General features: G+C 41.0%; 1 protein-coding gene across 2 annotated transcripts in view; it reads left to right on the plus strand.

Moving 5' to 3' along the window:
• The first annotated feature begins 16,628 nt into the window (after nucleotides 1-16,628).
• Nucleotides 16,629-23,967, plus strand: part of ELOVL2 (ELOVL fatty acid elongase 2) — a 62,735-nt gene continuing 55,396 nt past the window's right edge. Inside the window, exon 1 of one of the 2 annotated variants that reach the window (XM_082347776.1) lies at nucleotides 16,629-16,724. In XM_082347776.1, coding sequence (XP_082203902.1) covers nucleotides 16,722-16,724 — 3 coding nt within the window. In that variant the 5' untranslated portion in view covers nucleotides 16,629-16,721. The remainder of the gene's footprint in view (nucleotides 16,725-23,967) is intronic. The other variant, XM_082347777.1, reaches the window with a different exon arrangement.

Below are 23,967 nucleotides of genomic sequence, written 5' to 3' on the forward strand. Positions count from 1 at the left end.
GAATAGCGATGAAAAATAAAAAGACAGAAAAAAACCTGAAAGGGTCCTCGAGTTCAGATTTTTCTAGCTTCAGGTCACCATGCATTCATGAATTGTGAAAAGCATTTGTTTCTAGGTGGATTGCAATAGAAAAAGAAATATTAGAGTACATTTCACAGAGTAAAGGTATTGTCTTATTTATGAAAATTTTATTTATGGACAGGATCATAACCTAAAATATATTTCTTACTGTGAATTTCAAACAAAAAACTTTGGTATCTACGGATCTAGTCTAAACCTCCCTTCCTGTGAGACTGGGTCCAAGAGATCCAAACAAGATCAACCCAAAGAGGACCGCACCAAGACACATTGTAATTTAAATGACAAAAATTAAATATTACAAATTTCTGATTTTCACAAAGTGTATTTTTACATTGTGAATGTGTAAATTATATACACATTAATGACTCATGTACATTTATATTTTTCCCCCTATGGGATTTGCAGGAGACAAATACCACTGGTAGCTGGTTAGTTTGTCAGAGGCATTTGTTTAAAGGAGAAACTTCTTTCAGTACAGACTATAAATAATACACCCTCCAGAACCTATATTTGAAAAGCACAAGTCAAAAAGATCACATTGGCCGGAATCACCCGTATTTATCAGAAATGCACGCAATTTCTCCAGCAGAGGGCGCTAAAATATAAATTCGGCACTTCTGCTAAGTGAAGCTTAGCAAAAGTTTGTTTACTTGAATTATAGATTTGCCTGTTCAGTCTTGGCTGTCAGGTTCTTATAGAAAATATTCGTAAAAAGGGCTAGTCTTGTGGAATATGGGCATAGGAGGTCTTAAGAACCAAAGTTTTTAAAATGTGAAATTTTTAATATTAAATCAAACACAAGGGTAATTTCCTCCATGTTGCCTTGTCAAAATAGAAATGAAAAATTTGGTGCTCAGCAATCCCTTTTTCCTTAACCTCGTCAAGCCAGAGAAACAGAGTTCTCTAATAAAGATATAAAATGAAGTAGTCCTTCCAAGTCCTGGAAAGAAGAGCTTCCTTTCTTAATGGAACAGACCTAGAAGGAATCTCAGGTGGATCTGCCACTAAGCACAGGGTCTGACCGCCTCTGGCAGTGATAGCTGTCATACCTCACCAAGAACAATCCAGGGTTGTAATCAGGTTGTAATCAGAGAGGCACAAAGCTGGTTATCTCGGGCACTGAGGCTCTCCTGCCAACGTTGAGCTGGCAAGTTGCCTGACCTCAACAAAGCCCAAGGATGCTTTAGGTCAGAAGCAGGCTGATGAGGTAAGTGGCAGCAAGGGTCACAGGGACCATGGCCACCAGTAATCCAAAGACAATCTGGTCTTTTTTAAAGGGACCAGCAAAGAGATCGTCAGCAGTTAATATGGGTGGTCAATACACCCCTACTATTGCCACCTCAACCTGGATCCTGCCTGGAGTTAGTTCCCATCCACCTGTAGTGCAAGGTGCTGAGTTGTAGAGAAGCTGGAGGGACGCTTTGTGTATTTGCATAAAATCAACAGGGGGAAACAGCAGCCCCAAGTAAACGTCATCAGGATGTGGTATTACATTGTAATGCTCGTCATCGTCACTCCCCGTGCACCTAAACTTCATCCTAAACCTAATATCCTACTCTCCATTCAAGAGCCTTGCAGCTCCCATGCTCTCCAAAAGCTTTTTTTTTTTTACTTTTTTTGGGGTTTATTTTATTTATTTATTTATTTATTTATGGCTGTGTTGGGTCTTCGTTTCTGTGCGAGGGCTTTCTCTAGTTGTGGCAAGTGGGGGCCACTCTTCATCGCGGTGCGCGGGCCTCTCACTATCGCGGCCTCTCTTGTTGCAGAGCACAGGCTCCAGACGCGCAGGCTCAGTAACTGTGGCTCACGGGCCTAGTTGCTCTGCGGCATGTGGGATCTTCCCAGACCAGGGCTCGAACCCGTGTCCCCTGCATTGGCAGGCAGATTCTCAACCTCTGCGCCACCAGTGAAGCCCCAACTCCAAAAGCTTTTTCAATTTAGAATTCTTCTTCTCTGTTCCGCATTACTTTTCATCGGTAGCTCTTTGAGAGCACACACCACGATCCCCTTTGCGTTGCGTCTGCCTGTGCATCTGTCTCCCTTCCTTCACACCAGCCTCTGGATTGGGAGCATTTGGAAGGCAGGGATCAAATGTTGTTTATCTGTTGATTCCACCCAGCTCCTACCCAGTTACGGAAGGTACTCAGTACATGTCTGTTGGTTTAGATCAACTACATGGACATTTTATGATGGTCAGTTTCCTTTGTCAACCTAAGAAATCCAAGAATAATAAAGCCCACACTTAGAGGGGCATTGGTTTCTCCTAATGCATTTAAAACCCCAGGCAGTATAGCCTAGAGGTTAAGAACATGGACTTTGAAATCAGAATAATGTGGTTTGGGATCTCAGCTGTTTCTTATTAACTGTGCATCCCCAGGCAAATTACTTCATCTCTCTAACCCTCAGCTTTCCCTCTGTAAATTGGGGCTGATAATACCTAACTTGCCAGATTGTTTTAAGGATTAAATGAGATAATACCTGCAAAGCACTTGCCACAGCGCCTGGCTCATAAAAAGGCCGTAAAAGGCAGCCATTGTTAGTATCATAAGCGTGATCAGAAGCTCTTGTGAGTCCAAGCATGGTAATCCTAAACGTCAAAAAGTATACTGTTTAAAAACTGATGAGGGGGCTTCCCTGGTGGCGCCGTGGTTAAGAATCCGCCTGCCAATGCAGGGGACACGGGTTCGAGCCCTGGTCCGGGAAGATGCCACATGTCGCAGAGCAACTAAGCCTGTGCGCCACAACTTCTGAGCTTGCGCTCTAGAGCTCGTGAGCCAAAACTACTGAGCCTGCGTGCCACAACTGCTGAAGCCCTCACGCCTAGAGCCCGTGCTCCGCAGCAAGAGAAGCCACCGCATTGAGAAGCCCTTGCACCGCAACGAAGAGTAGTCCCCGCTCGCCACAACTAGAGAAAGCCCACACACAGCAACGAAGACCCAATGCAGCCCAAAATAATAAATAAATAAATTTTAAAATATGTATTAAAAAAACCCAAACTGATGAGGGCTAGAAAGAGAACCTATAGACCAAAAGAAAATTCAAAGATGTATCAATCAGTTACAATTTAGGGGACCTTATATAGTTACTGATGTACACTAACTGAATACTGGCTTTGTTGGTATTAAGGAATTACTGTTAATTTTTTAAAATGTGACAATGGCATTGCAGTTACAGTTTTTAAAAAGAAGAGTCATCTTTTAGAGATACATTCACAGATTATAATTTACTATTTCTGGGATTTGCTTCAAAATAAGCTAGTGTGGGACTGGAGGAAGCAAATGAGGGTTTAGGTGAAACGAAATTGGCTGTTAGTTGATAACTGAAGCTGGGTAGTGGGTGCACGGCAATTCCATTCATTTGAAATTAGTTTTCCATAAATATTCAGCTACCTGAATATATTTGTCATGGGTCAGTTTCCCCTCGGGAAGCAGAAGATGGAGAAAATTTTCTGGGAGAGCTCTTGGGATCGACATCTGTGAGGGAGGGAAGGAAGCAGGATGAGGCCATAGGGAAAGGACTCATTGGGTCCTATAGGCTCTGGGGGTGGGATAGCCCTTCAGAGTCATCCTGAATTAGGTCGAGGGAACTGGGCCTTTCTAGTCACACGTGACCACTCACTGGATGTGGGCATAACCTGGGCAAGAGAGGGGGTGTGACTCTCAGCAAGTCAGCAAAGCTCTCCAGGCTAGAGTGAGTCCTGAAACACACTCGGCTACCTGAAGCAGCGCTCACAGCAACTGGGGGAGTAGGTGGGCGTGAATAATGATAAACATTGGTCAGTAGCAAAACAAACAAGCGTCCAAAAATCAAAACCCTTATTTATTCCATCCGAAGTACAATGACTGGATCTTTCATAGCCTTAATCAAGACTGCCTGATAGCGGGTATTTCATTTTTGTATGTATTTCTGGAAGTCATCTTTCTCTTTGTTACTCCATCTACCAGCTATAGCTTGAAGAAGACTTCCGTTACTTGGTAGAAAGGATGCAAGTGGGTGAGGCGTGTATGCTCATGTGCTTCTTCACGTTGATAATGAGGAGCTTTCTCTTGAAACCTTGAAAGGAAGCTAGAGAAAATAAATAGAAACAGTGAAAATTCCTAGACAGTCACATTCAAGGACACATTATCTCAGCCAGTTTTCTTTTCTCCTGAGGCTGAAGGGCGGGCTTCTGATTCCATCTCAGGAGAGAGTCTCAGCTCACCAGACACAATGCTCGGGCCTCCGTGTGCACAAAGGCTTGCGGCCAAAGAGCAATGACTCGATTTCAACAAAGGCTAAAACAATCTTCTCTCTTCTGCCACAACACATTTTAACGTTTGAATGAAGGAAAAAGTGCAAGATTTTTTTTCCCAACTGAAGAGTAGATCCTGAATATCTGAAGTCTTGGCAAGTGTAATTGCAGAGGAGGTGTAAACTATATTTAATGAAACTGATAGTTGAATGTACATAGAAAAATTACTGTTGCTGGTCCAAGCAATCAGCTAGTGGACACCTGATTATCTGGAATTACTAGAAAGTAGGAGAACTAGGGCTATGCAATTTCAAGTTTTTTCACTCTTATTCAGTGGCATATCAGTGGAGGGGGAAGAGTTCTATCTGGGTGCGAACAACAAGGGGGTGTATCTTCTGTGGGGAAAGTAAAAACATCTTTAAAATGGACTAAACCTCTCACTTGTTATCACCATGTGATGGGGTTTGGAATCTGGGCAGGGATAAGGGAATTTGCTCTGTGTTGAATCAGCTGAGGTCACTCTCTCAACTTCATTTAGCAGGTAGCTGGGCTGGGACAGAAGGTCCAGGAGGGCTTCACTTACACATCTGGTGCTTGGTGTTCCCCCATGTGGCTTTTTTCTCTTCACATGGGGTCTCATAATGCAGTAGTATGCTTGAGCTTCTGTATATCCAGGTGGCTGACTTCTTCAAGCAAATGCAGAAGCTGGCAGTCCTCTTACAGGCTGGCTAGACTCAGAATGGGCACCTGATTACTTCTGCCATATTCATTACTTCTGATTACTTCATTCTGAGAGTCATAAGATGAGCCCAGGTTTAAGGGGAGGGGAATAGATTTCACTCCTTGATGTGCTTACAGGAAAAAAAAGGGATCGATGGCATTCATCTTTAGACACATATTTACCTCAGGTAAAGTATTTAAAATCTCACGTAAATATGAAGCAAACAAAAACAGAGAATTTATTACCAGAACATCTATACCACAAGAAAAGGTCAAGGAAATTCTACAGGCAGAGGAATATGATGCTTGACAGAAAGTAGACTTCACACAAAGAAATAAAGATCTCCAGAAATGGTTAAACTGAAAGTAAGATATAAAGGACATTTTTTAATTGAAATATAGTTGATGTACAATATTACATAAGCTACAGGTGTACAATATAGTGATTCACAATTTTAAAGGCTACACTCCACTTATAGTTATTATAAAATATTGACTATATTCCCCATGTTGTACAATTTATCCTTGTAGCTTATTTTATACATAATAGTTTGTCTCTCTTAATCCTCTACCTTTATTGCCCCTCCCCTTCCCTCTCTCTACTGGTAACCACTAGTTTGTTCTCTATATCTGTGAATGAGCTTCTTTGTTATATTCACTAGTTTGTTGTGTTTTTTAGATTCCACGTATAAGTGATATCATACAGTATTTGTCTGACTGACTTAGCATAATGCCCTCCAAGTCTATTCATGTTGCTGCAAATGGCAAAATTTCCTTCTTCTTTTATGGCTGAGTAGAATACTACATATCACATCTTCTTTATCCATTCATCTGTTGATGGACACTTAGGTTACTTCCATATCTTGGCAATTGTAAGTAATGCTGCTATGAACATTGGGATGCATGTATCTTTTTGAATTAGTGTTTTTGTTTTTTCAGATAGATATCCAGGAGTGGAATTGCTGGGTCATATGGTAGTCCTATTTTTAGTTTTTAAGAAACCTCCATACTGTTTTCTACAGTGGCTGCACCAGTTTACATTCCCACCAACAGTGCAGGAGGGTTCCCTTTTCTCTGCACCCTCACCAACATTTGTTATTTGTGTTCTTTTTGATGATGGCCATTCTGACCAGTTTGAGGTGATATCTCATTGTGGTTTTAATTTGCCTTTCTCTGATGATTAATGATATCAAGCATCATTTCATGTGCCTGTTGACCATCTGTATGTCTTCTTTGGAAAAATGTCTATTGAGTTCTTCCACCCATTTTTGAATTGCGTTTTTTTATTTTTTTGATGTTGAGTTATATAAACTGTTTATATATGTTTGATATTAACTCCTTATCAGTCACATAATTTGCAAATATTTTCTTCCATTCAGTAGGTTGTCTTTTTGTTTTGTCGATGGTTTCCTTTGCTGTGCCAAAGCTTTTAAGTTTAATTAGGTCCCATTTGTTTATTTTTGCTTTTATTTCCTTTCCTTTAGGAGACAAATCCCAAAAAATATTGCTATAGTTTATGTCAAAGAGTGTTCTGCTTATGTTTTCCTCTAGGAGTTTTATGATTTCCGGTTGTTTTTTTTTTTTTAAAGAGCTATTCTTTTTTTTTTTTTTAATTATTATTATTATTATTTTTTTTGGTTGTGTTGGGTCTTCGTTTCTGTGCAAGGGCTTTCTCTAGTTGTGGCAAGTGGGGGCCACTCTTCATCGTGGTGCGCGGGCCTCTCACTATCGTGGCCTCTCTTGTTGCGGAACACAGGCTCCAGACACACAGGCTCAGTAGCTGTGGCTCACGGGCCTAGTTGCTCCGCGGCATGTGGGATCTTCCCAGACCAGGGCTCGAACCCGTGTCCCCTGCATTAGCAGGCAGATTCTCAACCACTGCACCACCAGGGAAGCCCCGATTTTATATTTAGATCTTTAATCCATTTTGAGTTTATTTTTGTGCATGATATTAGAGAATGTTCTAATTTCATTTTTTTACACATAGCTGTCCAGTTTTCCCAACAGCACTTATTGAAGAGATTGTCTTTTCTTCATTGTATAGTCTTGCCTCCTTTGAAAAGATATTTGTTTTTAATTGCTCTAAAAGATAATTATCTAAAGCAAAAATAGTAGCAATGAATTGTAGAATTTTAGAATTATGGTATATATAAAGAAAAAATATATGCCAACAACAACACAAAAGGTATAAGCAGGGAATTGGAAATATACTCTCATAACATTCTTGTATTATATGAGAAGCAGTATATTATTTGAAGATAGACTGTGATTAACTAAAGATTAGAGCATCCTGAAGTAAGTCAGACAAAGACAAGTACTATATGATATTACTTATATGTGGAATCTAAAAAATAACACAAATGAATCAATATACAAAATAGAAGCAGACTCATAGGCATAGAAAACAAACTTATGGTTACCAAAGGGGAGAGGGAGGGAGGGAGGGACAAATTAGGAGTATGGGATTAACAGATGCAAACTAGTATACATAAAACAGATAAGTAACAAGGATTTACTATATAGCACAGGGACTTATATTCAATATCTTGTAATAACCTATAATGGAATATAATTTTTTAAAAGATAACTGGATATCATTATGCTGTACACCTGAAACTAACACAGTACTGAAAATCAACTATACTTCAACAACAACCAAAAAAATTAGGGAAACCTAAGTATATAAAAGATCTAACTTGCCTTAGCTGACACTGAGTGAAACCAACATTCTACCCAACAACAACAGAATGCACATACTTTTTAAGTACACGTGGAACATTTACCAAGATAGGACATAATCTGGGCTCAATGAATAGATTCATATTATGAAATGCTTCCGCAAATTTAAATGAATTGAAACCATACAAAGTGTGTTTTCAAACTTTAACAGAATTAAACTATAAATCCATAACAAAGGGATATCTGGAAAACCCCCAAATCTTTGGAAATAAAAAATTACTAAATAACACATGGGTAAAAGAGGAAATCACGGGGAGAGTAGAAAATATTTTGAATTGAATAAAAGTGAAATCACAACATACCAAGTTATGTGGGATATAGTTAAAGCAATGCTTAGAGGAAAAATTACAGCATTATATGTTTACATGAGAGAAGAAGAAAATCTTAAGTCAATAATCTAAGTTTGGGACTTCCCTGGTGGTGCAGTGGTTAAAAATCTGCCTGCCAATGCAGGGGACACGGGTTCGATCCCTGGTCCGGGAAGATCCCACATGCCGTGGAGCAACTAAGCCCGTGCGCCACAACTACTGAGCCTGCACTCTAGAGCCCGCAAGCCACAACTACTGAGCCGACGAGCCACAACTACCAAAGCCTGCACGCCTAGAGCCGGTGCTCCACAACAAGAGAAGCCACCACAATGAGAAGTCCGCGCACCGCAACGAAGAGTAGCCCCCCTCACCGCAACTAGAGAAAGCCCGCGCACAGCAACGAAGACCCAACGCAGCCAAAAATAAATAAATTAAATTAATTAATTAAAAAAAAAATAATCTAAGTTTCTACCTTAAGAGATTGGAAAAAGGAAAGTAAACTGACCCAAAACAAGTGAAGAAGGGAAATAACAAAGGAAGAGCAGGAATCAATGAAACTGAAAACCAAAAAGCAAACAATGAAACCATAGCTAATTCTTTGAAAAGAGCAATAAAACTGATAAACTTCCATCCAGACTGACCATGGATATAAGAGAGGACTCAAATTACAATATTAGGAATGAAAGAGGGAACATTACTATAGATCCTGCAGGCATTTAAAGTACAATAAGGAAATACGATGTACAAGGTTATGCCACAGATTTGACAATTTACACAAGATGGACCAATTTTTTGAAAGACAAAAATTACCAAAGCTCACTCAAGATGAAATTTATAACCTGAATGATCTTACACCTATTAAAGAAATTGAATTCATATTTTAAAATTTTCTAAGAAAGAAAGCTTCTGGTTCAGAAGAGTTCAATGGTATGTACTACAAAACGTTTTAAAGAATAAATGGTACCAGCTCTACACAAACTTCTCCATAAAACAGAAGAGGAGGGAGGACTTCCTAACTCATGTATTGAGGCCTGCTTTATCCTGATGCCAAAAGCAGACAAAGACATTATAAGAAAACAGAACAATAACTCTCAAGATCACAGAAGCAAAAACAAAAACAAAAACAAAAAAAACTCAACAAAATATCAGCAAATGGAATCCAGCAATATATAAGAATGATAATACATCATGACCAAGTGAGCTTTATCCAGGAAATGAAATGTTAATTCAACATTCAAAGCTAAGTCAATGAAATTTACCATATCAAAGGACTAAAGGAGAAAAAAAAATGATTAGCTCAGTAAATATGGCAAAAGCATCTTACCAAATTTATTTGTTTATTAAAAATAAAAACTCTCAGCAAATTAGGAAAAGAGAAAATTTGCTCAACCTGATAAAGGACATCTACCAAAAAACTCTACAACGATCATTGTACTTAATAGTGAAAGACTGAAAGTTTTACCCCTGATTTCAGGAACAAGGAACAGGTGTCTGCTCTCATACCCCTATACAATATCATATTGGAGATCCTGGTCAGTATAATGCATACAGAAAAGGAAATAAAAGGCATACCAATGGGAAAGGAAGAAATACAACTGTCCCTATTCACAGATGACATGATAATATACATAGAAAATCTCAAAGAATGTACAAAAGAAGCTTCTAGAATGAATAAATAAGTTTGGCAAGGTCACAAGATATAATGTCAACGTACACAAATCAATGATAATTTTATATACTAGCAACAAACAATCATAAATTGAAATTTTAAAAAATCATTTACAATCACACCAAAAACATTAAATACTTAGGTATAAATCTAATGAAATCTATACAAGATGTACTTAAAACTACAAAACAGTGATGAAAGAAGTCAAAGAAGATCTAAACACATGGAAAAGAATACTAGTTTATGGATTGGAAAACTCAATATCATTAAGATATCAATTCTCAAATTTTTTTTTTTGGCTGTGTTGGGTCTTTGTTGCTGAGTGAGGGCTTCCTCTAGTTGTGGCGAGCTGCGGCTACTCTTCGTTGAGGTGCACGGGCTTCTCATTGCGGTGGCTTCTCTTGTTGCGGAGCATGGGCTCTAGGCGCACGGGCTTCAGTTGTTGCAGCACTCAGTCTCAGTAGTTGTGGCTCGTGGGCTCTAGAGCACAGGCTCAGTAGTTGTGGCTCATGGGCTTAGTTGCTCTGCGGCATGTGGGATCTTCCCAGACCAGGGATCGAACCCGTGTCGCTTGCACTGGCAGGCAGATTCTCAACCACTGCACCACCAGGGAAGCCCCTCCCAAAACTGATCTATAGATTCAACACAATCCGAATCAAACTTTCTGCAAGAATTATTTTTGTGGAATGTTGATAAGCTAATCCTAAAATTTATATGGGAAAGCAAAGGAGCTGGAATAGTGAAAACAATTTTGAAAAAGAGAATGGAAAACTTATAAAACTTGATTTCAAGACTTACTCTAAAGAAATGGTATTCAAGACAGCCTGGTATTGGTGAAAAGATAGACACATAGATCAATGGAACAAAAGTAGAAAGCCCAGAAATAGATCCACACATATATGGTCAGTTGATTTTTGACAAAGGTGCAAAGGCAATTCAAAAGAAAAGACTATTTTCAACAAATGGTGCTGGAACAATTGGACATCTATATGCCAAAAAAAAAAAAAAAAAAAAAGGAATTTTGACTCATCCCTTGCACCAAATACAAAAACTAACTGAAAATCACATAGACCTAAATGCAAAACATAACACTACAAAATTTCTAGAAGAAAACATAGGGAGAAATCTTTGTGACCTTAGAAAGGCAACGTTTCTTAGATACAACACCAAAAGCACAATTCATTAAAAAAAAAAAAAGGAAAAGGAAAACTTGGACTTCATTAAAATTAAGACCTCTTTGAAAGGCATTGTTAAGAAAAAAAAGAGCCATAGACTACAAGAAAATATTTGCACCATGCACATCTGATAAAGGACTTACAATATATCCAGAATATATGAAGAGCCCTCAAAACTTGATAATAAGAAAACCAACAGCCCAATAAAAAAAATGGGTAGACTCTTTACCCAAGAAGGCATACTGGTGGCAAATGCACACATGAAAAGTGCTCAGAAAAACCTGTTGACTGCAAGAATGAATGAGTGAATGAGGTTTGGCCTTCCCAAAGTTATCTGCTACTTGATTAACTCTTTCGAATTTATTTTGATGATTATTCTAGCAACTAGAACACTTGAAAGTTATTCTAGTACAAACATACATACTAAAGCCAGAGAAAAATAAGTTTTAAGTATCTCTATCTCAGGTCCCTTCTAGCAGGGGGAATAATATTTTTAAAAGTTAGCTACGTTGAGATAAACACAATAAAATATTTCATAGGGCTGCTTCTTACAGTATTTAATAAAATGATGGTATCGTGCAGAGTTCATTTGAGTCAAACAATTTCGTGGGGGCCAATTGGATTCAGTCCATGTCCTCAGCTTTCTAAAGATCTAGCTTAATGCAGGGGTGGATTTAGACTATTCAGATAACACTACGAAAATGACAAATTCCCATAAAAAGTTCCTCTCTCAGTTAGGCTTTGGATAGATACTCAGTGTCAGTAAATTCAAGATATACCACTAGACAAAAAGAGTGCAGATAGACATCCACCAATGATGCTAACAAGCCCACGTGTCTGAGAAGACCCCCCTCACCACAGCTGGGCTGCAGCAAGAGTTTCTGCTTTGTTTCAAAACTAACAGTTTATTTCCTCAGCTCTCCTCATTTGCAGACAGTAGAATTCATAGTTGCTATTGCCTTCTTTTCTTGAAGACTTTATTAGATGATTAAGAGGCCTCTGAGATTATGTCTTCTCCCTTGGTCTCTATTTCACACTTAAAATTTTGATTCACAACCTATCTTCTGGCAGAGTAAAATATCTTAGTGTCGTGAAAACATGTGTTTGTGTGTGTGTGTGTTTTCTATTTGTTTTTTTTCTTTTCCAGAAATGGAGTAAAGGTTATTGACCTATTCCCCAGACATCAGTTTGTTTTAAATTGTTTAAGGGATTCAAAAGGTGGTCAGGCCTTTGTACTTATTAGTATGCTCTGAGGACTGTCACAAAACAGCATGCTAAGATTCCAAGAGATAGTCTGGCTACTGGATACAGCTTAGTCTGGATGATAAAATTGTGTATAGTCGGCAGCAGCAATTTATTTAGCAAGGTCCAAACTATGCACTACTTGCTAGAGAGTTTGGAGGTGAGGCAAGGATTGGGGCAGCAGGGTGAGTCCAAAGTTGCATGATGAAAGAGGCCACCCACCATGACCACTACGTATTAAAGTGCTGGCACGGTGTACGCTTTGAAATGGTAATGACATCTTTTCACAGTATTGTTTCTATAAATAATATCATTAAATTAGTGTTTGTTCAGGGACTACACTTCCATTAGCCAATAATAATATACTTTCCAAAGACCTTTGAATCTAATGAGATTCTCATTAGAATGTCACAGAAACCTTAGGTGGCATGGGGTTAAAAAAAAAAGATGGGGGACAAGTCTGCCTTAAATATTGATTGAATGTCTACTATGTGACACAAGCTGTAAAGACAGTCTGAATTAACATTTTTAAATTAAATTTTATTTATTTATTTATTTATTTTTGGGTTCATTGGGTCTTCGTTGCTGTGCACCGGCTTTCTCTAGTTGTGGCGAGTGGGGGCTACTCTTCGTTCTGGTGCGCAGGCTTCTCATTGCAGTGGCTTCTCTTGTTGTGGAGCATGGGCTCTAGGCATGCGGGCTTCAGTAGTTGTGGCACACAGGCTCAGTTTTGTGGCTCGCGGGCTCAGTAGTAGTGGCGCACGGGTTTAGTTGCTCCGTGGCATGTGGGATCTTCCTGGACCAGGGTTCGAACCCATGTCCCCTGCATTGGCAGGCGGATTCTTAACCACTGTGCCACCAGGGAAGTCCATGAATTAACATTTTAAGTCAAATTCTGACATAAGCTGAAGTAGTTGTAGAACTAAACTAATTACAAATTACCTTTAATGGAACTAGTTATAGAGTGGTGGACAGACTACATCAAGATTACTGTCATGTACTATTCTATCTAGTTTAGTGAAAGAACCAAAATATTTCATTCAAAAAATTCTTCATGATCCATTCTCCTTCTGAGTTCTGACCTATTTCCTTGAAGAGGACCAATCACATTAAAGCCTTCTGTTAATTTTTTTTTTTCCTTTTCAGCACTTAGATAAATACAGTCAAATGGCTGTAAGAGCACAAAGTAATGGCCCCAGTAGGGTTTCTTGAACTGACCATTAGACATCACTGGAGACTGTTCTGCCAGGGCCAGGATCCCTAGGGACCTAGATCCTCAAAGGTAGGGCCCAATTTTTCCTGTCTCAGAGCATTTTCATTTGCTGTTTTCTTCATCTAGAAGGATTTCCCCTAGATTTTCTCACGGTTTCATAACTGGCTTGTTCTGCCACTGAGAGCTCAACTCAGACATCATTGGCTTAGAGGGACCTTTCCTACCATCCAATCTAAAGTGCCTCCTCCTCCACGTCACACTCTCATAATAGTGTTTTTTCACAGCACTTCTCTAAAATTATTTTATTGTCTTCTTCCTTCCTATTAAAATAGAAGCTTCACAAAAGAAAAGGACCTATCATGTTCAAGGCCTTATTTATAATATCTAGAGTCAACAGGAATTGGCACACTTTTTTTTGTTAAGGGCCACACAGTAGATACTTGAGGATTTGTAGGCCATGGTCTTTCTGTCACAACTACTCAACTCTGCCATTGTAGCGTGAAAGCCACCACAGACAATATGTAAATGTATGGACATAGTTGTGTTCTAATAAAACTTTATTTACAAAGAACAGTCAGCTGGCCAGATTTGGCCTGTGGCTGTAGTTTGCCAACCCTTGCTCTAGAATATTGTACTGGAACACAGTACTCAGTAAATATTTTTAAATGAATGAACATAAATCTCTTTTTACCTGGATTGATATGAAGAAATGATTGTCCACTTGTTACTCTACAACAACCAAACGAACGGTATATACATATATCGTTGTCATAAATCCTTAGCCCTGATAATACTGAGTAAAAGATGCCCTAAATTTGTTGGAGGTAATTGAATTGTACCAGTGTGGCTTCATCTGGCTTTACTCTTCTTATTTTTCATTTCTAAATTGGTAGTGTTGGGCTGCACCCCACAGGCCTGCATGCCTCGTAGTTGCCCAGCCTCGAGACCAAAGAAAGAGCCCAGCAACAGAGACATCAAGGTCCTAACAGATAGGGGATCTTACAAATCTGAAACAAAAGGTCCTGGAGCAACCGTACCCTACCATGTACAGCAGATGGCAGGCAGGACACAGCAACAACCTTCACTACCCAGGGGAGAAAGAGGCTACCATTTATAGGGGGAATTGGTATCAGGTTGCCTCATCAGTTACCAGGGAAACGGGCAGCTGGGACAGGGGGCAAGCACGTAGGCGGTTACTGATTAAGTTTTATAATTAAGAGGATTGGTTAGTCATGTGAGTGAAGCTGGACTGGTCGAGCAGGGGATGTACAGAGAGCAAGGGAACAGCCATCTTGAATGGCCTGACCATACACATAGGTACAGAGCTTTCTTTACACAAAGGCAGAGTATATGGCCAGGGAAAGGATGTGATTTCCAGAGGCTGTTTCTATCATTAGTCTAAAAATACAAATCCTCTGAAGAAAAGCAGATTGATTTAAAGTCACAGTAAATTATAAGTGAGTAATCCACATAAGAGAATAATAAAAGGAAGAAAAATCTTGTAAAAGCATCTTGACGGCATATTAAGATATTTTTATTGATAAATAAGTGGGAATTCATGTTATTTCTGGTCAGAATATTAAGGTATGATCCCAGTTCTCTGTTTATAGAGGTAGAACCACTTCGTTTTTCTATTTAATGAATTAATTGGTGGGAAAAAATACCCTCTGGCATTTGCCATCCCCTATGTTCCTTTATTGTAGTGACAAGAAAAGCCATAAAATAATATTTTTAGTAATAGATAATATATTGGTGACTTTTTAGACCTCCTTCTGGACCTGTGGGTTGATATGTGTTTTTAAATAATAAACGTAAAATAGTGATTATCAAGCTAAATGGTAGTGGGAAGTACAGGAATAATTCAAAATTTAAGGGTTCCTTCCATATGTGAACCTGGTGTTCTTTGTCAGGTATAGATGACATCAATGGTATAATTCCTACAAGCAAACAGCAGAATGCTTTGAGGCTGGTTATCACACTTTTTCCCCCTTAATGTTGTTAGAAAAATAGACTAAAGCCTTTCCTAGATGATGGACTTGTGTTCTCAAAACGTGGTCCATGGCCTACCTGCCTGCATCAGCATCATTTGTGATGCTTGTTAAAAATTTGTATTCCTGGTCTTCACCTGCGACCACCTTAATGCTTCCAGGTCTCTGTAGTTGATTAAGTCCTCAGGTGCAATTTATACACAATAATGTCTGAGGGTACGTTGAGAATTCACATTCTATTACATCAGATTAATGACACAGTGAAATTGAGATCCAGTATTTTTCTAGTTCAATATCCAAAGAATGTGGAAGCTACTTCTGTGGATTTAAAAATATAAAATAATGCATGTAAAAGACCTGGTAAATGAGGAGAAAATATAAAGAAAAATCATTTCATAATATGGCTATGGGGGGGAAAACACTTAATATCAATATTTGGTACCTGGGTGAATTTCCTTCCAGCACACATTCTTAATGCTTAAAATAGGAAAGTCTACCTTTTCACATCTTTCACTTGGGCGACAAAAATATTTTTTTTAAGTAAAAGCCTGGTACCTAAGATAAGATCCCTTACTTTCTGTTCACAATTAAGTGTTGAATTAACCATTAGTGGTCTCAGCTGAGAAGCCCATAGACTAAGATCATCCTCTGGAGGTAGATTCACGTGAGACAAGGAATCTCCTGCTGAGACTGATCCGCCCCTGATCTCATCCCAAAAGGAACCCGATTGACTCCTACATCTGAAACCCCACATCCCGCCAACCTATGTGAGTAGCAGCTAGTCTCTCTTTAACCTGTTCTTGAAAGCCACGGAGCAAGCTAAGAGAAGGACGATGCCCTGGCCCTCTGCAGCCCCACTCCCCCAGCTCCGCGGCCGTCGCAGCCTCCGGGGGCGGGGGACAGTGGCGGGTGAAGAGTGGGTCCTCGCCCAGGATCCGCGAACGTTGGCCGAGCGCCGCGGGCGCCAGCTGGGCCTGCAAATCGCCGCCCGGCCGGCAGGCGGCGCGCGAAGCGGCGCTGGAGAACCCGGGGGTCCGGGGGGGCGCGTGCAAAGCCGTCCTGGGCCGCCGTCTCGGCTGCCCGCCCCTCCCACGCCGCCCTGCTCGCGCCGCGGCCGGCGAAGCCCCCGCGAGGGGAGAGGGCGGGGAGCGGCGGGCGCCCGAAACGGCCCTGCGGCTCGGAGCGCCTAGCGGGAGCGGCGCGAGTCCGAGGGGGCGGGGAGGCGCGGGCGGGCGTGCGCGCGCCGGGCGTGGGTGGGGGTAAGAAGAGCGGGCGCGGCGGGAGCGCGGGGCAGAGGGACGCCGGCTACCCTGGACAGCGCATCGCCGGACGCCGGGGCCGCCGCGCCGCGGATCATGGTGAGTGGGGGCAGCGCGCCTGCCAGGCCCGCCTGCCTCTCTTTCTTTCTTTCTTTCCGCGACCGACGCGCCGGGCGGGAAGGGGCCGAGGAAGCGGCGGCGCGGGAGCTGCGGGTTCGACCGCTGGAACCCGTCGCTGTCTGCGGGCCGGGCCGGGCCGCGCGGGCCTGGGGAGAGGGCGGTGAACGTTTGGGCGGGAGGGGGAGGGGGCGCCGCGGGTCTCGGGCGCTTGGTCCATGTCCGCGGCCCCGACCGGCCCCTCGAGGCGCCCGCTGTGTCCAGCCCCCTGTTGCACGTACGCGGCCGGCTGGAGCCGGGATGTCCGCCAAACCGCCCGCTCCTTCCGCGGCGGCTGTTCTCCCGCGCCCCCCGCCGCCCCCCGCTCCCGGCGCGGGGAACGGCGTCCCCCTCGCGCGGGACCGACCCCGCCGCGGGAAATTCAGGCTTTGGGGCGCTAACGGTTGAATTTCTGCCCGCGCGGTGCCTACAGTCCCTGGGGTGTGTCTGTGCGCTGGCCCGTATCTCCCCGGGTTTGCACGGTGGGGTCGGGGGGTGGGTTTCCACGTGTGAACCGGGATGGAGGGACCGCTGCTGTGTTCTTTCCGACAGCTCGTCTCTCCCCCAGTTTGCCAGGCTCCGACTCCACCCCGAATTCATAACGCTTTCTGCTGGGCGTTAAGCTCTGTTCCTGGAGAGAGGAGGGGGTGGGGCGTCCCCGCGTGCCCGTGCCCCAGGAACTGCCCGAGAGTGTTGGCGGCAGAGCCTGGTTGTGTGACTGCAAAAAAGGAAAGTGTGTGCCAGGCTCTAAGTCCGAGCAAAATGTGAAGTCTCGTTTGTCCTCAGTGGTCCCTAGTCTATCTTTGCTTCTCTCCTCCTTCCCATATGGTCTCCTCTCCACTTCAGGGCTTGTTCATATGCGAATCTCCTTTCCCCCGCTTCAGCCGACACCAATCAACCCTAGATTTTGTCTTCTCTGCCGTTTCAGGCACACGCTATCTCCCTGATTACGGGGGAAGCCTTCTCTGGCTACTCTTCCTAAAATTACGGTCTTTCCCATCCTACCCACCACAGTTCATATTACCCTGGTCTGCTTTGTTTTTTTTTTTCTTTAGCATCTATTATTTAACATACTATCTATTTAGTCTATGGAGTTTATAGAACACGTTCCCCACCAGAATGTAAGTTTCAGTAGGGCAGAGATTTTTTGGTCATGTTGTTCACGGCTCTGTTACTAGTACCTACGACAGTGCCTGGCGCATAGCAGGTGTTCAGTAAATTAAAAGAATTAGCCCAGTAAAGCAGCCTGCTGATGCTAATGTTATAATGTACAAATGAGAAACTGTAGTGCCACTACAGGGTTATCTATCCAGTTAACAGTTGTAATGATGAGAATCACAGGTGAAGTTGAGCGGAGGGATGGTCTTGGAGAAGAGGGACTCAGTTTGGTGGCCCTCAGTGATAAGGGTATAGCTGACCATGCTCTCGACACCCTGGCACCTGGGTGGACAAAGCATTTTTAGGGCTAACTGGCTGTCTCCTTCAGGTCCTGCACCTTTGTTCCAAATTATTATGAATTGTAACGAGCGAGGGAACAAGTCCAAGGATATCTCCTTAACTGGATGGAAGAGTCATGGGAATTAACCTAAAAGAGCCAAAATAAAGGGCAAACAAGCTCTTATAAGCTGCTCTATACAGTCATAATACTACCTTCAGAAAAGCATTTTCAGAAACTTAGGGTCTTCAGAGGAGATTTTTTTTTTTAATGTCCAAATCCAAGTCTTCTCACTTTAAAAAAAAAAAAAAAATGACGCAGAGAGTGTGACGTAGGGGTTATAATCCATAAATAAAGTAGTGGTTCAGTTCAGAGACACCCCTCAGGATCCTGGTCCACTGTGAACAGCCTCTCACGATGTCTCTGCTAGGCTTATTCCAAAACCTATTTTTCTTTCAAATTCCCTTTCGTTTTTCCACTTCCAGAGTGTAAATTTATGGCAGTCCTTTGTTTTAAGCCTGGGGAAGTGTGCTTTTATAATCTGAGCCAAACTGCTTAATAAAATCGACCTGGGAATGTTTCTGAAAATGATGTAATTATAGCCATCACTGTACAAGTTCTGCGGTTCTATGATGACTGTCTTGTCCAGATAGGTAGTGAAATTCAAGGTAAAAAGGAAAGAAAAGTAAGTTTGTCTTTGAAATTAAAACCAACCAACCAAACACAAATGAAAGACACCTCATTCTTAACCAAGTTTATACTTTTAGGAGATTTTGCTGTGTTATGACTCCAGTCAAAATATCAAGCCATTTTTTTTCTTTGAAAGCAAAGCATTATCAAGGAGTACAAAAATCCATTTTTAACGTACCCAGCTGGGTAAGCTTACTTTTTGGTTCTTCAACAAAAGGCTGCAATTTAATCTAGCTCCCTTCAAGACATGTTTTTTTAGTTGAGGCATAATTGATTCCTTCAAACCATTTCAATCACAGTTGGGGAGGTTCAGGTGCTTTCATAGTCTGAGGGTGTTGACAATTTGTTAACTGGATACACGATGTGATCCACTTATCTTCAGAAGGCGGGGCCCTGCTGGTCAGGGTTGCACCCAGGATCACCTCGCTTCTGCAGTCGGATGTGTACCGTCCACCTTGTCGGGTTTGGGTATTAGGAGTAGATGGTGACCGAAGGCAAGAAGTTGCCCTGGAAGCTCTTAGTTAGGCTCAACATGGCCAAAGTATGTCAACACCAGTAGTTCGTGATTATTCTGAAGTTACAAATTTGCTCACTTGTGTTTTTTCTTAATCGAATTAGGACATCGCTAGTGTTTCACTGACTCTGACAATGAACCATTATAATAAATTGCTAGTTTAAATGTAGCCATTTAAAATTTAACAATTGCAGAGTGTAAATTGTTCTGGGGTTGATGTGGCAATTTGGAGTTCCAAGTGTGGAGTCAACCCTGTGTTTGAATCCCAGCACCAGCATTTAACTATGACCTTGGGCAGCTTAACTTCTTTAGGCCTCAGTTTTTTCTTCTGTGAAAGGAAGCAGTATTGTTATTTCATAAGATGGTTTGAGGAACAAATAAGATACTGCACTTAATGTGGCTAGTTTAGTGCTGCGAGTGTTCAGTAAATATTAACTATTGTAATGACATGTGTTGTTCTATCTCCCATATCTGTTTGCAGTCGAGACACCTCTAAATGATGTCTGTGATTCTTATCAGAATTGTTTTCCCCATATGTGATCCTAAAACATACCTAGTATTGCTCTGTATCAGTGTTATCCAGGATAAATATAATGCAAGCCACATATGTAGTTTAAAATTTTCTAGTAGTCACATTAAAAAGGACAAAGAGACAGGTGAAGTTAATTTTAACATTTTTAACCCAATTCATGCAAATATTATTTCAACATATAATGTTTAAAAAAAATTAGGTATTTTATATATTTTTTCTGTATGAAATCTTCAAAATCTGGTGTGTGTTATGCTTACGGCATGTTCAGTTCAGGCTAGCCACAGTTTCTCAACAGCCACTTGATTTGAGGTTACTGTATGAGACAAAACAGCTCTAGATGATACACATCTTCCAAATGTACCTCTTATCTGCTAGACCCTTTCCACTCGTGACAACCTCACTGCCACCTTAAACCTAGCACGACTGAAAGAAAGCTACTCACCTTTCAGACTCGCCCCTGTTCCCTCTTGCTGTTAGTAATTCCACCAGCTCTGGAGGCTACTGTGTCGGAAATCTGATTCTTACTCTCTTTTTTCTTTATATTGTTTATTGTCTAATATTCTCATATTTTTACTTGAAAATATCTTTCTTTTCTCTCCAGCCCCTTTTCCATTATTGCCTTTTCTACAGGTTTCCTCTTTTGTGGTCTGTTTGTTTTTTTTCTTGAAGTTTGTTATTTCATCTTTATTTTCACTTAGTAGCTTATTGCTGGGGGCTCTGGTCCTCTGATGTTCGGAGGTCTCGCCCCTCCCTGTGCTCTCCCTTCCTCCTGCCCGCCTCTCTCCTCCGAGTCGCTGGCCTCCACATTCTCTCTATTCTTTCATCAGCTCTTTTTCATGTTAAGTCATAAAAGCTTTCTATTTTATCGCTTATTTCCATGTTGAACACCTTTCCTTTATCAAATGTCCAAAGAAATAACACTTACTTTCACTGATAATCTGCTATTAAGATGACCCACCCAAGAAAAGAAGCTCAGGTAAAGGGAGGAGAAAAATAAACCATAGGAAGGGAAGATGAGATTATTTTTGAGCTTTATCTCCCTTTCAAGAAATATCTACGGACCTGATTGATGAGAGTACCAGCGACCTCCTAAACAGTGATGACACCCTACGTTAGTCAGCGCCTCAGAGGAAAAGGGTGCTTTCCTCTGTGCCTGGTGAGCAAAGCTACAAAACAGAAGAAAGGCACTGGACCAAGAGCAAGAAACCTGGCTTCCTGTCCTGGCTTTATTGTGGACCAGCTCTGTGCCCTTGATCAAGTCACTCTGGGGCACTGTTTACTCATCAGCAAAATGCGTTACTCTCTTTTTCACAAGATTGTTTTGTCAGTATCAAATTCTGGGGCCTTTACACTGGCTGTTCCCTCTGGCTGGGTCTTTCTCCTGAGAGCTGTGTGGCTTCTTCCCGCTGCGTTTTTAATTAGACTTACCCTAACCTCTCTACTTAAAACTGGAAACTGCCGGTTGTGTTCACACCCCCCGCTCTCTTTTTTTCGTAACGCTGTGAGCTTACAATTTCCTCGCTTACATAGTGCTCAGAACTTTCTAATAATTTACTTATTACATTGTGTGATTTGTTGTCCTTCCTCCCTCAATGCAAGCTTCACGAGGGCAGATTTCTGTTTGCGTTGCTCAGTGATGTATCTCAGGCACCGAGACTAACCCCTGACGTACAGTAAATGCTAAATGATTGTGGATAGAGTGAAGGCCATTTCTGCTGGTTCCCAGGGCAGTGCTCCTTTCCCTTCACGTCCCGTTTCCCACATGCCAAGGATGAATTGGGAAATGAACATTTGCTTGCAGACATATCCACAGCACAATCCCTTCAAAGAACAATCTCTCTTAATGCATTTAAAGTCATTTATCACAATTCAGTTTAGGCGTGTTTCAGTAATATAGATGTTTCACCAATGCACATACGCCCAAGTAACCTCCTAGTAAATGATAATGTGTGTGCATTCCTACAACTATATTTACACTGCACAATCGTTATATTTGTGGAAGGGGCCAGGTTAGGTCATTATTTCTAAGTAATGAAACGTATGGTTTCGTAAGTTCTTAGTGAAATCAAAATGTGTATGCATTTCTATTTGTAGAAATGTGTATGCATTTCTATTTGCATTTCATAATTTGTAGACTGGGCCAGGTTATATTGTTTTTACATAATGAAATCTATAATTATAGCATTAAGTTCTTACTGAAATTAAAAATGAATATTTATTTTAATAGTAATATAAACAAAGCTATGATTCATGAACTTACTGAATAATTATTTTACTTTACATATATTGCCTTTTTTGGCTTTGAGTTATCACTTCAATACAAGGATAGTAGTATTTTATATTAATCAATAAAATGTTTTTTAATGCATTTTTACACACATTATCTCTTGAAGCCTCACAAAAGACTTGGGAGAGACAAGTCCTGTATCACTATACCAGTTCACAGGTGAGAAAATTGAGTTTCAAAGAAGATAAATGATTTTACCCAAGGTCACATACTAGAGGTAACAAAACCAGGCATAAACCTTCTGACTCCAAAAATATCACCTCTTCTGCTAATCCATATGGCCTTATCCTAGCACCAGTGCAAATGTACTCGTCTCATACAAATATGAAAGAAGAGCACTTTCTCATTACTATAGATGAGAATGGAAAAATCAGAATGATTTCCCCATGTAATTTCTTTCTCATGAATTATAAGAATAGGAATAGAGGTATATATATACACACAGATACATTTAAAAGTATTAATATATATAAAACCTAAAGATCTGTTTCATATACATGGAAAATGGAGCATAAAGTGTTATTTTTTTTAAAAAATATTTATTTGGTTGCGCCGGGTCTTAGTTGCAGCACGAGAGCTCCTTAGTCGTGGCATGCAAACTCTTAGTTGCAGCATGCATGTGAGATCTAGTTCCCTGACCAGGAATGGAACCCGGGCCCCGTGCATTGGGAGTGCGGAGTCTTATTAACCCTAACCCTAACAACTGCACCACCAGGGAAGTCCCAGGAAAGTGTTATTTTAAATGGCGGTGATATGAACAACATATGTACATATCAAACTTTATCTGCTTACCAGTATAATGAGTAGGGGAACACCCATATAGTAGACAATTAAGTAATTTACAAAGGAAGTAAAGTTAGTCTGTTTTTGAGTAGAATGACTGCAGTATTAAGACATTGATCAGAGAGACCAGCGTTAGCTTTGCACATAAATTTTTGTTTCATAATGAGAGTTCATCATTTGGGTTTATTTCCAATACTTTAAAAATTTAAAGTATTGATTTTTCTGTAAGGCTAGGTAGAATTTGGTTTACTAGAATCTTTGAGTTTAACAGCTACTATGGCAACTTGGGAGATGCTTAAATTTTTTTTTTTTGGAAGGGTCAAAAAGTTTATTGACCATTACACTGGACAGTTGGATTAAAAATTAACTCAAGCCTTTAAAGAAGAAATCAGAAGGTATCCATAATGCAAAAATCAATTATGCCATTTTCAGTTTCCTGAGGGATCGATCAGACCTGATCAGCTGACTTTCTTCTTGGCCTCTGGGAGGTCTCTGCAGAGTTCTCCAGGGCACAGTGGGAAGAAAGGATGGCTATTCTTTGACCTTCTCTGCTCCCATTCCAGAGGCTTTCCTTAAATTCTTACAGGGAAGACTCATTCTCTTGGAGCAAGCAGCTTCCTTGATTTTTGGAAATGCAGATTTCATGACTGTTTTAATGTCAGTGGTGAAGTTATGCCTAAGAGGAAGGGTGTTTGGGTTGTCAGAAAAATATTCGGTTGTCAGAAATGCCCTTGGAGGCTGTTTCATGTCCCTTTTCTCCATAGGCTGGAGAGTTGTTAGTTCTTTGTATTTTTAAGGAAGGTATTACCTTTCCTTTGGCCTCTTATCTATTCAGATTCCTAAAAAGAAAAGGCACGTGTCACAAGTTGTTTTGGGATTTACTACCTGAAGTCTGTTACACACTCAAAGCACACTAGCTTCACTGTTGTGTAAGCCGTGTTTCTT

Source organism: Balaenoptera borealis, assembly GCF_965194805.1.
Source record: "Balaenoptera borealis genome assembly, chromosome: 12".
Lineage (NCBI taxonomy): Eukaryota > Metazoa > Chordata > Mammalia > Artiodactyla > Balaenopteridae > Balaenoptera > Balaenoptera borealis.